At 55.4% G+C, this 13,193-nt stretch overlaps 1 protein-coding gene across 3 annotated transcripts in view; it reads left to right on the top strand.

Moving 5' to 3' along the window:
* ATP2C2 (ATPase secretory pathway Ca2+ transporting 2) overlaps nt 1–13,193 on the top strand; it is a 57,821-nt gene that overhangs the window by 34,449 nt on the left and 10,179 nt on the right. For all 3 annotated transcript variants that reach the window (XR_009348764.1, XM_059152594.1, XM_059152595.1), the window contains exons 8-16: nt 1,597–1,746; nt 1,825–1,893; nt 2,247–2,322; nt 5,782–5,848; nt 9,615–9,739; nt 9,831–9,928; nt 10,613–10,714; nt 11,578–11,667; nt 12,342–12,443. Coding sequence is in view for 2 of the 3 variants with exons in the window: in XM_059152594.1 (XP_059008577.1) it covers nt 1,597–1,746; nt 1,825–1,893; nt 2,247–2,322; nt 5,782–5,848; nt 9,615–9,739; nt 9,831–9,928; nt 10,613–10,714; nt 11,578–11,667; nt 12,342–12,443 (879 nt within the window). In the remaining variant the exon portion in view is untranslated. The remainder of the gene's footprint in view (nt 1–1,596; nt 1,747–1,824; nt 1,894–2,246; nt 2,323–5,781; nt 5,849–9,614; nt 9,740–9,830; nt 9,929–10,612; nt 10,715–11,577; nt 11,668–12,341; nt 12,444–13,193) is intronic.

Here is a 13,193-nt window from a genome sequence, read left to right as displayed (position 1 = left end):
CTATGTCCTCCTTCGTACCTGGCACAATTTGGCTACAGGGGACTCACCTCTTGAGTGATACCTACTGGGTCTATGTCAGTTCTGCCAGATGGTTAAGAGTGAAGTTTCTGGGACCAGAGCCTTGGTTCATGCTTCTGCTCTCAGGTAGCTGTAGAACCGCGAGCAAGGTACTCGAACAAGTTACTTAATTACTCCATGCCTCAGTTTCCCCACATGTAGAATGGAGAAACCAACAGCATCTTTCATGGAGGGTGTGGAGACTAAGAGATAGACCTTGTGAAGTGCTTGGCACAGGGCCCAGCACATCAGAGGAGTTGTGGGATTGTGAGTGCCTCCCTCCTCCTCTGCTGGGGTGTGTGTGTGTATGCGTGCACACATGCACTGTGTGGTGTCTGGTGTTAACGTAACCTTAGGCTGTCATAGAATAACCTGGCTCAAAGCACATGGCTTATGTGGGGGTCTCCGGGGAGGGCAGGACGTGGAGTGTCCAGAGAAAGGCACAGCTGCTTTGAAAGGCATATTCCAAGTTAACCGTTGCCTAAGACTTTTTCTAACATTGCACAGTACATGAAAACCTTAACTAATGTTACAGAAGGTATGAGACATGTTTTTCAAGAGGGGCCACACAATTCAATGCTTGTTCAGTTCCTCGAGGCCTCTGAGGCCATGTTCTAATCCTGGTTCCCTGATTTCGACTTGGGCTTTGTTTGCTGTCTGTTGCATAATGGCATGACGAGGCCAGGTGCTGTCCTGTGCTTTTCTGGTCAAGGTTTTGTTTCTGGTTTTTTGGTCTTTTTTTTTAGTTGTGGCAACATTTAAAAGACAAAAACAAAACTTCATTACATTCCGAAATGAGATTTGTATTTCTTAGTGGCAGAAAATCCTCATGACTTCATGGGCCATGACTTCATGGCCACGGTGGATGAGGGCAGTCTGGTTCACTTTCCAACCCAGAGGTCAGAGCCAGCATCTCTGGAAGACCCTGGTTAGGGAAAGGCAAGAGCATCTGTGCCTGAAGTAGCCGGGGACCAGCAGCTCCACCGTCTCCAGAGGCATCTCCGGGACCACCCGTTAGACACGGTCAATGCCAGATCAGTCCTCCTGATCCGTGGGCAAGACGACAGTGATTTCTCGGAACCTGAAGATCACGTTCAAATTTAAACATAGACGCAAGCTTTCTTCAAGGCGCCGAAGACAAAAGCCTGAAGTTCCTGAATTCTGTATCAGATTCAGGTGCCCCTCATTCGAAGTTTTAGAAATGACCCTCAGTATCAGGGATGGTCCCCGGGAATCTACTTTGTTCAGGAAAGACTTCATTTGAATATCCTGCCAGGTCAGTGCAGGTAACCCAGGTAAAAATCCTTTACCACCCAACTCCAGGTCCTACTGGAGGGACGTTTTCTGCCTAGAGGTGCCTGCCCGCTCTGTAGGGAGCAGTGGTCGGACCTCATTCCAGGCAGTCAGGGGCACGACCTTTTACACACAGGAAATTTTTCACAACTGAGAAGTTTTACAAGGTAAGGGTGGTCCATTCTGTGCTTTTACAACCCGTTCTCGGGGTGAAGGGACAGAATCCTTCATCTTTTCCCCTGCTAGGTCACAGATCTCCTGGTAGACGAGTCCAGCTTCACGGGAGAAGCTGAGCCGTGCAGTAAGACGGACAGCCCGCTGGCCGGCGGGGGGGACCTCACCACTCTGAGCAACATCGTCTTCATGGGGACCCTGGTGCAGTACGGGAAGGGGCAGGTAAGCCCCAGGGACTTTGGCCGCCCTCACCAGTGGGCTTCTGGCTTCAGACCTCACACAGCTCTCTCCTGAACGCAGGGGGTCGTGATCGGAACGGGGGAAAGGTCCCAGTTCGGAGAAGTGTTCAAGATGATGCAGGCTGAAGAGGTAAGGGTCGGTTGGGGCTTTGGTTTTCTGGGAGGTTGGGGTTGGCGATTCCTCTCGGCTACGACACCGGCCCTGCCCCTCCTTAGGAACGAGAATGATGTGGTTAACGTGAGTTCATACCTTTCACGCCTTTAAAAATTTATTTTTATTGCACAACATTTATTAGGATTTTGCTGTCAAGATTAAACTTACAGACAGGAACATGCACAGTCCTCAAGTGTAGAGATCAGCAAGGTTTTTATGCACGCCCCTTGGGGACTCGCCTCTCCACTCAAGATATAAGAACGCCAGGCAGAAGCCGAGGGACGCTCCTGGGATCGCTTCTCACAAACCCATGCTTCTCATCCTTTCAGACGCCTAAAACCCCGCTCCAGAAGAGCATGGACAAGCTGGGGAAGCAGCTGACACTCTTCTCGTTTGCCATCATTGGTGAGTGAGGCACCTGCACTGGGTCCGGGGGACGGAGGGGAGCCGTCCTGAGCGGGCATGGCCGTTTCTCAGACTCCCTGCTGCTGACGTGGGTGAGGACCCAGGGATGGGACCAGAGACCCCGATAGGGCCAAGAGGTTTCTATCTCAGCCCCCGCCAACCATGCCGCCGCAGCCCGACACTGTAATGGCTTCCCTGGTCAAGGCGTATTTCTGGTTCACACCATGGTCTGCGGGCACGTTCCTGATAGAGTGGCTTTCTGGGTAGGTCCCCTCCAAGCACCAAGTCAGGGTCCTGGGCCCCGCCCACGGATGGCTCTCCCTCCCTCCTGGTCCACAGAGGCTGGCTGCTCTCCCTACTTGTTCATCCAGCAGGTGGGCAAAGCCCGAGCAGGGGGCTGGTGTGGGAAACGTTTAAAGCATGAAGTCATCACCTTGGCCCATTGCCCATTCTTGATTGGCCAGAATGGAGTCACGTGGCCTACATAACCGCAGAGGATGCTGGGAGGTGTGGTTTAGCAGTGCAGCAGCCGTATTCCTAGGCTACCGACCAGGCTGTGCCAGGACTTGTGCCCCTTGGCCTTTGGCAGCACAGCAGGCGGCACCGACATGACGCTGCTGACCTAACTGTGGGTCTCAAGCCTGAGTCTCCCCATGGGGCCGCCCCAGTCCCTTCACCGGCTGCTTCCTCCTATCTCCCGCTCTGGCTTTGATTCTGGTCTTCATTCCCAGCTTTAAGGATCCACCGGGTCCTGGCCCAGGGCTCATTCTCAATCAACACTTGTTGAGTGGATAGGTTCATAAAGGAACCCACAAACTGTGGCCCGTGGCACAGGCAGTGATGAGAGGCGGGACCAGTGAGTCTCCCTAAAACTGTGGAGCCAGAGAAAGCTTGTGGGAGAAATAGCCATCCCTCCAAGAAGCACTTCTGTTGTGCCTCGGGCCACCCAGATGCATGAACTCATTGACTGAGTGTCATGTGACACGCTGGTCACTGGGATACGGTCGGGGGCTACCAAATGGATCAGATACAGCTTCTGTCCTCTGAAGGACCCCAGGCCAGTAAGACCGAGACACGTGAACAAACATGACACGCGAGAGTAGCAGTTGATCTTGAGTAGGGGAGTTGGGAAGGTTCTGAGGGGAATGTGACATTCAGTGGGGTCTTGCAGGCTATGTAGGAGTTTGCCAAGTGAGAAAAGAGGGCGTCCAGCATTGCAGGCAGAGCACAGGGTGTGATCAAAGGCACGGAGGGGACTGCGTTCCTTTGCAACTTCCCAGAGGTAGGAACTGTAGCAGAGAGGTTGAGAGGAGGTGGTCTGGGGTCAGGGCTTTCAATTCTGCTGTGCCGGGGACAGACCTGCGCACCCTTTCTTCCTCGGGCACCCCTTCTCAAAATTCCAGCATCTCGTCGCCTCTGCGGATTTCAGATTTGGATGTAAGTGCTCCAGCTTGGCTAAATCACTAGCTCTGCTGTCTTGAGACGGCTCCTGCCTTCTTCCCTCCCTCCCACCGGGTTTTATCTTCACCTGCCAAGTCCGATCTCCTAGTGCGGCTCTGAGCTGTGACTGCCTTTTGAGGCCATGCTTCTCCTTGGTTGCAAGGAGGACTGACAGATGCGTGATGGCTGTCGTGGACACAAGTGGGGAAAGAGGCCTGCGCATTGCCTTTCACTGGCCATCCTTGGGGCTGCATATTGGCCAGGCGTCTTTGGGAGAGTAGAAGGTCCACGCGGTCCTGGCTGTCTGGAGGAGCACCGCCCAGAGGCCTCTTTTACTCTCTAGTATGAGGACTGGAAACCATGACTCCTGGACCAAACTGAGTTTGCCACCTGATTTTGTATAGCCCACAGCCAAGACTATTCTTTTTCTTTCTTTTTTTTTTTTTTAAGATTTTATTTGTTTCTTTGAGAGAGAGTACACATGAGCAGAGGGAGGGGCAGAGGGAGAGGGAGAAGCAGGCTCCCCACTGAGCAGGGAGCCAGATGCGGGGCTCGATCCCAGGACCCTGGTATCATGACCTGAGCCAAAGGCAGAGGCTTCACTGAGCCCCCCCAGGCGCCCTTGATAGATAGTTCAAGAGCTGTTCCAGGAGGGTGGGCGTTTTGGAATGGGGTTCCGTCGATCCTTGTGGGGCCCATGGGGGAGATGCAGGGAAGACATGGCGGCCGGGTCCGTGCTTGAGAACCAGCTTTCCCGGGAGAGGAACGTCTGCCAGGCTCCGTGCTGTAAATACCCTCCACGGGGCCACTCTCCAGCTGCCCGTGGATTAAAGTCACGGAGTGTGAGTTTGGGAAGCGATGCGCTGCGCCAGCCCTTAGGGGCCCTGTGGGCAGGGGCAGGGCCCAGCGTCTGGGGCTGCAGGGTCGGCACCCGCCCCTGTTTCTGGGAGTTGCCCCACCAGCCTCTACGTCTGGATTCACTGGGGTTCCAGCTGACATCTCATCTGCCTACCGCCGCTAACTGCTGCATATAAAAAAGGTAGCTAACAAATCAGATCTTGTCACCCCCCCCAACACGCACACGCCCTACACACGTGCACACACCACTGCCACCCAGTGCACAGCTGCCGTGGCTCCCCGTTCCCTCCGACCCGAAGCTGCCATTCGTCGTCGGCAAGTCCTCCGAGGCTCAACAGGTGCCCCGCCTGCCTTCCCACGTCCTCCCTCCACGACCACACAGGCGACAGCCGCTAGCCACCCCTCCCGCCCAGTCCTTAGCTGTGGGCTGGGAGCAGGGCTGAGCCTTCCAGGGGATGGTGGCCTCTTTAATCCTGAAACAGCTCCTCCAGGAACACACGGGCCCTATCCCCACCTGACAGATACGGAAACTTCCCCCCATTGCCGGAACGTCCTGCATGTTTTCCTGGGTCCTGGCATGACTTCCGGCCCTTCTCCAACCCGAGGGTCCCTCTCTGGCAGGGTCCGCGTGTCCTGGGCCTGGCACTGTGCCTGCTGTTAGGAACCATGATGAGGGAGGAAAGGAAAAGGGAATTTGTTTAATGGTGAACACGGCAGGACACAGCCCTGTAGCCCCCGGGCCCATCTGCCCATCCCGGGATCAGCTGTCATTGGCCACGTCGCACAGCATGGGGGATGTCCCCGCTCACGGGGGCACCCGGGGAGAGTAAGGGAGTCACCTGTAAACATTTGCAAACATCCCGAGAGGAATTAACTGGTAGATGGCTGATCATTTCCTTCTTGAACTTGAACTGGCTTGGTCCTTGCCTAAAAAGCGGAAGCATTCTTTCTGGCAGAGGAGCCAGTCTTGAGAAACAGGAGAGTGGGTCTGATACTTGAGGTTCTTACTTGTCTGTGCCCACATTCCCGAACTCTTCTCAGGGACGGCGTTTGAAACACAGTTGCATGTCTGAGGATATACACACAGGTGCGTGTGTGCGCGTGTGTGTGCCTGTGTGCATGTATACGCGTGCGCACACAGACTTCTTGTCTCTTTCCCAGGCTTGATCATGCTCACCGGCTGGCTGCAGGGCAAGCCGCTCCTCAGCATGTTCACGATCGGGGTCAGGTAAGGGCGCTGCGCCGGCCTGCTCTCGCCAGGGCGGCGGGGAAGGTGGGCAGGTGGGGGAGCGGGACCCCGGCCCGGGGTTCGTCGGGAGCCAAATCAGAGTTTGCGGGCTGGCGGAGAAAGTACGTGCGAACGGGTCACGTGAACGCTGATCAAATCACAACTCACAGTCAAGGCTACGAAGGAAGCGACTGCAGGGAGTGAGAGGTGGGAAGAGCCCCGTCCCCGGAAGGTGGCCACGGAGGGGGCTCCGCGCAGCGGGAGCGGAGACGAGGCGGGGCCTGCTGGAGAAGCCGGGAGCGTGCCACCATGGCGGGCGGTGGAGCTGAGCTGTGGGCATCTGGGGACACCAGGAGAGACTGGCCGGGCTCCATGAGCACAGCCACACAGTGGAGTTCGCTAGGGGACACATAGCAAGCCAGTGAGGGCCCCTTTCCTCCTGATTCTAAATAACGCATCAGAGCCCTCCAGACGGCATGCTGGACCGTCACTCCTATTCTTTTGGAAATGCGTTGCCCATTCTTGACGTAGACACAGGAGCTAACAGGGCTGTGAGCCCTAGCCGGCTGCAGCCCACAGAGGGCTCGGGGGCGTGGGCAGCTGGCTGTGCGGTGGAGTGTGGGGTTCGAGGCCAGGACAGGCATCCTGGAAGAGTGGGTCGTTGTAGATGAGCCGTTCCGGACATCAGCCTGAGGACGGAAGGGTCCCGGGGAAAGCTTGTTCAGCAGCAGTCGCTGGTGCCCTGCCTTGGCGGGTCTGGGGTGGGCGCTGACATTCTGCATTCTGGACAAGCCCCCTGGGGTGCTGTTGTCGCTCTAAGTGGTGACCCAGTTGGGGCTCCCGCAGAGGCAGGGCCAAGGAAGAAGGCTGAGCCCCGGACAGGAGTGCTCAGGTGACTTAGCCTTCAGAGGCAGGTGGCAGAGGGACAGAGGAGCCTGAGCCCTTGCGGGGGGGGGCGGGGGACGACTCCCAGAACAACAACACTGGGAAGCTGTGACACCTAAGAACCTCCCCCAAGGTTCTTGGACTCAAGAACCTTGCGTCCTTCTTGGGCGCATTCCGTCCCCATCTTAGAAACCGTGGGAACTTCTATGAGTCAAGACAACTACCTAGTATTTCCAAGTAAATAACAGAAAAGGCGCCCGTCCTGCCCGCCCTCCCCAGGGCCATCTGCTGGTCCCTCCTGGTTCCCGGTCTCCACGCCCCGCCCCCTCACTTCTCCCACTAGATCCGCGGTGGGCTGGCCATTCAGAGGAAATTTCCTCTGTCTGTTTCCCTTGTGACTTTGAAAAGATGAAGATTCTTAGTGGCGTCAGCTGCTCAAAGTCCCTGGGTCAGAAGGTAGAAACAGCTAGAGAGCTAGTGAGGAAGAGATTCTGGAAAAGAAAGAACACGAGAATTGTTCTTTCAAACACTTTATCCTAATTCCCTCTGCCTCAGGTGACATCCGAGATGATCCAAAGTATACTCGCTTTTCCGGGTCCGTGCTAATCTTTATTAGTTTGTGGATTAATTTTTTATTATTATGCAAGCATCCAAGTACACGCAGGAAGGCCCTGCCCACACCATATGGGGGGAAGTTCCTTGTCCCAGCCCTCTGCAAATGTTCGCTCAGCCGGTCTTGCCCGCCTGTGCCATAAAACCTAGGAAGCCTTCTTGCTGTCCCCATAGAAACTGGGCACAGTCCCTTGACCAAATTCAGTAATCTTGGTTCATATAACTTGCCCTTGAATGCTCCATTGTTTCTGGAGAAGAGGGCCACCGTTCACATACCGTGTTTCTTTGATTCTAAGATGCGCTTTCTTTTTTCACACTTTAACGTCTCTGAGGTCAGACTGCTTCTTACAAACGAGGAGGTAAGAGAGCACCATGTGCCTAATTAATTGGCAGCATTTTTCACTTTCTGAGCGGTGTACAGATAAGGGTGCCTTGACCATCCGCATGTCTTAGCTTTTATGAAGTAGGACAGCCACGTGGGACGCGGCCAGGCTTTCTGACGCTGACACAAGCCCATGGAGCGCTCACCGTGCACGGACGGGGCCGTCGCGGCTCAGCCCCTGGCTGTATGTGCGTGGGCGTTTCTCGTGTTTTTGTGCTTTGCAGATCTTGCATTTTTCACAACATCAAGGTCTGTAGTACACTTCTGTTGAGCACATCCACTGGGCCATTTTCCCCAAGAGAATTAGGTCATTTCACATCACTGTGTCGTATTTTGGTAACTCTCATAATATCGGAAAGTTTCTCATTGTTATTTTTTTATGGTGACCCGTGATCAGTGACAGGGTGTACTGACAGCCCGGCTGATCGTCAGCATTTTTTAGCAATGAAGTATTTCTAAGTTAGATGACACACGTTGGGTTTTTTTTTTTTTTTAATTTTACTTATTTATTTGACAGAGATTACAAGTAGGCAGAGAGAGAGAGAGGAGGAAGCAGGCTCCCTGCTGAGCAGAGAACCCGATGCGGGGCTCGATCCCAGGACCCTGAGATCATGACCTGAGCCGAAGGCAGCGGCTTAACCCACTGAGCCACCCAGGCGCCCACACATGTTGGGTTTTTAGACACGGCGGTCTTGCACACTTGATAGAGGGCAGTACCGTGTAAACATAACGTTTATGTGCACTGGGGACCAGAAGTTTCGTTCACTTGCTTTGTTGGGATGGTCGTTTTATGGCAGGGGCTGGAACTGAACCCGTGGAGCCAGGGGTGTGCCTGAACTCACTGTTCCCTGTTTGTCCAGCAAATATTTGCTGAGTGCCTGCCGGGCTTTGCTGGATGTCCTGGTGCAGAGGGTGAGCCGTGGTGGCTGTGGCTGGTGACGCTCCCCCACGGCTCTGCACCGAGGCACCAAACCTCTCCAGTCTGGCCCCAAACCTCTTCTGCCTCCCCCACTGGCCCAACGTCTGTTGGGAGCCCCACACCAGCCCTTTGACTCATCCACGCCTGCGGGTGTGGATTGGGGAACCAGTCTACCATGAAGTTCTGGAGCCAGATTTGAGGCAAAAAGAACCCCTCCTTAACGTCCCGTCATCTGTCGACACACTGCCCACCAGAAGGGAGCCACCCTCTTTACCCCCGTTCAAAGTCCCGAGAGAGAATCTCACTGGTCCGGCTGGGGTCACGTGTTCTCTTCTGAGCCAGTCAGCCCTGGCAATGGGAGGGTGTGGTCTCACGGTACAGAAAGACTTGGAGGAATAATAATGAACAGGCACCCAAACAGCTTTGCTACAATAGTCAAAGGCACAGCTTTGTCACCACCTCCTTCAACCTTGATTTCCTTGTCTGGCTCCCTTACCAGGAAGTGTCCAAACAACTAGACCAGTGAAAAGTGAAATTCAGGGGACTCAGAGAGGACCTCTTGAACCAAAAAATTCCACTTCCCACTTACTAATTCTGGAAATTCCTTTCAAAGGATCCAAAGACCTTTCTCCTTAATAAATGACAGTAATTTAAGAGCACAAGTGCTTAAAGGGGCAAAACAACTGAGAGGCTAATTTATGCTAAAGTGTGGATGTCTGATAGGGGAGGCCCATTCCCAGGAGCAGGGTTTTGCCACAGGAGAACTCAGAGCCATGGATGCCGGAGGAGACCGGTGCATCATGGAATTGGGAACAGAGACCAGAGGGGGACACTGGGGACATGCCTCACTGACACTGGGGACACTGGGGACATGCCTCACTGGGTCAAACTGTTGGCGACCCCAGCTGGGATTCATGTCATCCTTCAGTGCTTATGTTAAAGGTGACCCGTCTGGCCTTTTGATCCAGCCTGGCTGTGGCTGCCATTCCCGAGGGTCTGCCCATTGTTGTCACGGTTACACTGGTCCTGGGAGTGCTGCGGATGGCCAAGAAGCGTGTCATCGTGAAGAAGTTACCCATCGTGGAGACGCTGGGTGAGGAACTCCGCTGGCTGGGATCTTGTATATGGGATGGAAGGGGTAGTGGTTCGGCCCTGGTGTTTGACCTGGGGTTGTCTTGTGCTAGGTTGCTGCAATGTCATCTGTTCAGATAAGACAGGGACTCTGACCGCCAATGAGATGACCGTCACCCAGCTGGTGACATCTGATGGGCTCCATGCTGAGGTGAGCCCCGGGCCGCCGTGCACAGTGCCAGACAGACCTTTTCCTTCCTAAAAGTACACGGAACCTTCTAGGAAGCAACAAGGAAGAAACAAAGATGAGTTACTGCACAGTTTCCTTGCCACCAACGGCAGCAAGGACTATGACCGAGTTAAGGGAGCCAGCTTTATTTGGGGCCATTGTCTGGTAATAATAAGCTCATTATGTACTGCAGATGCAAAGAAACATTTGCCCGTAACTGCCTGCGATAAATGGACCATGATGGTCCCTTTTGGGTTTTTCCAGTCTCTCCCCTGTGGCTCTGGCACAGTTGTAAGCTCCCTGAACATGCCGTTTTGTGTCCTGCAGAACATGCAGGCAAAGGTGTCCGCAGAGTTTGGCTGGCTGGCTGCCACGCCCTTCGGTTTACCTGTCGTCTGTCATGGCTCCCTGGGTGCCCCGCGTCCCAGGGCCACGGGGTCCTGTCAGATCTCGGGGGCTGCAAAGGCTTATGTATCCCCCTCTGGCTGCCAGGGCAGGTTGGCCGCCCTCTGTTGGTGCACGTGCTGGGGACAGCTTCATGCCTGACGTCTTGTTTGTGTGTAGGATTCTGTCCGAGGGTGCCCCAGGAGAGAGATGATGGGACAGTTGGGGGGGGGGGGGTCTTACCACACACGGTGACATCGTCCCTGTGGCCTCACCCTGCAGGTCAGCGGAGTTGGATATAACGGCGACGGCTCCGTCCGTCTCTTACCCTCAAAGGAAGTCCTGACGCGGTTCAGCAACGTCTCGGTGGGGAGGTTAGTGGAGGTGAGTGTCAGCGACCCCGTGGCGGTCACACGCCGTGAAGAGGAGCGGACGGGAGAGGGCCACCTGGGTCTGGGTGACGCCGGGGCCACTCCAGGGGACAGGTGTCCCAGTAACAGGTGAGGATGTGAGGGGAGCAGCAAGCTAGAGCCTCTGTCCCCCTCCCGGCCTGCGGGAGGAGCTTCCCTGGGACGCCTGCCTGGAGAAGGTGCCCACCCAGGGTGCGACAGCGAGCCCGGGCTCGTCGCTCATCAGAACAGTATCAGCCGCCTCGTGCCCGCATGCCCATGCCGGGTGCCCTCCGGCCTGAATCCAGACGCGGTCTCGGCTCGGCTCGGCTCGGCTCGTAGAGTCGCGCAGTGAGGGAGGGACGAGAGCGGCGGGTCGCGCAGTGAGGGAGGGGCCGGGATCCGCCCTCCGTGCTCTCTTTGTGTTTATTTCTGTTTTTTTGTTTTTGTTTTTGTTTTTGTTTTTTATCATTTTTGGTTGAAACATCAAGTTCTGCAGCACAAATTTCACCCCCTTGAAATGTAGGGTCAGTGGTTTTAGTCCCTTCTCGAAGTTCGCAGCCACCGCTGCGTCTAATTTCAGGACACTTCGTCACCCCCCGCAGACACCCGTCCTGTCCGCCTCCCTGTCCCCGTGATAGCGCCTTACGAGGGCCTCCTCGTGAGGACCCGCCCCCAGCGTTCGGTGAAGATTGACAGTGGAAGGGTGGGGACTCTGATGTATTTTGAAGAGTAAACCCTGTCCCTTGCCCCCAGGTCAGCCCCGCCCCCAAAATGGGTCCAGCCTTCAGCGTGTGACTGAGTCCAGGACCCCAAGGGGTGCCAGGTCCCAATCCGAACTACAGACATTCCTTTCAGGCAGGCTGCGTGGCCAACAACGCCGTCATCAGAAAGAACGCGGTGATGGGACAGCCCACGGAAGGCGCCCTGATCGCGCTGGCCATGAAGGTAGGGGCCTCTGACCGTCTGCGCCGCGAGTTCTTGCACTTGGGGCTGAACTAGAGACAGAATTTGAGCTCATGTCTGAGCAGATGAGGAATGGGGAAGCTTAGTGGTAACAGGAGAGAGTGGCCCCAAACGTCCTCAGGCAGTCACTGACATGCCCTGTGGCTCTGGAACATTCTCTGGGCCACCCTTCCTGGCAATCCCTGTGCCCCATGGCTCAGACCCCAGGGAGGTGCTGGGGGGACAGTCAGGAGTGCAAGGCACCTCTTGGGCCCCAAGCCCCCCTCCAGGAAGACCCCTTCCGATGAGTGCCTGACTGATTGCAGGGCTCCGAGGTCAGACCCCGGGTCTGCGACTCGGCAGAAATGCCCCCATGGAGCGCCCAGTGCCTCGGGCAGAACGGCTGTCCCCGCTGCCGAAGGGGTGGGCAGTGCGGCGGGACACCAGAAACTGTCCCCAAAGACCAAGCTGGTTCTGTCCCTGAGTGAGAGAAACGAGACCTTTCTTCTCCCAATGGGACATTTCATTTGAAAGCAAGTGGCCCTTCCCTGTGAGCGCAGTGCTTGGATTCTCCCCTGCAGGTCACGGCCCGAATCATGACTAATTTAAGGGGCCGGAGCTTTGCATAGAGACGTGTTTAGCATGACTCACTGGAAGCCCGTGTGTTACCCTCCTAGATGGACTTGAGTGATATTAAAGATTCATACGTGAGAAAAAAAGAGATTCCATTCAGTTCGGAGCAGAAATGGATGGCAGCACAATGCAGCCCCAAGAACGAGGTGAGTTGGCTTCTCTGCCCCTGCCCGCCCGCCCTCCCGCACCCCAAAGAAAGGAGAATGGAGGCGCCAGGGAGAGAGTTGAAGCTCCCAGCTTCCACCAAGTCTGAAATCCGTGACTGGTGACTGCAAGTAGAGCTTTATCGTGGGCTCTCCGAGATCTTTTCCTAGAATAGTAGTTCTCCAAGTGGGGGGTCCTGGGCCACCAGGATCCCCTGGGAATTCGTGTAAAATGCAGATTCTCAGGATCCACCCAGAACCTTAGAGTCAGAAGTATCAGGTGTGCAGGGCACCCTAGGTGGTCCCCAGGTTGAGCGTTTGACTCTGGGTTTTGGCTCAGATCGTGATCTCAAGGTCATGAGATCGAGCCTCCGTGTTGGGCTCTGAGCCCCCGTGGCGTCTGCTTGAGATTCTTTCCCTCCCTCTCCATCCCCCTCTGCACCTGCCCAAGCTCGCAATCTACACACACACACACTCACTCACTCTCTCTTTAAAAAGAAGATCGGGTGTAGAGCCAGGAACCTGTGTTTGCGGGGCATTTGGACGAATGCTCCCACTGCTAATAGTGACCCCCTTGCTAACTTGGGGGTCCTTTTCCACACCCTGGTGCTGAGTTCTTTACAGGTACAAGCACCTTTGATCGTCACCAGGTAGGGACAGTCTTCCTTCCGGAAGGGGGATCAGGAGGTGCGTCCCAGCACCCAGCACGGTCGGCATCACATGTGTGTACATGGACGTGCGTGTGTGCGCCCC

The sequence above is a fragment of the Mustela lutreola genome, chromosome 16 (genome assembly GCF_030435805.1).
Source record: "Mustela lutreola isolate mMusLut2 chromosome 16, mMusLut2.pri, whole genome shotgun sequence".
NCBI lineage: Eukaryota > Metazoa > Chordata > Mammalia > Carnivora > Mustelidae > Mustela > Mustela lutreola.
This window is presented reverse-complemented; position numbering and strand designations above follow the sequence as displayed.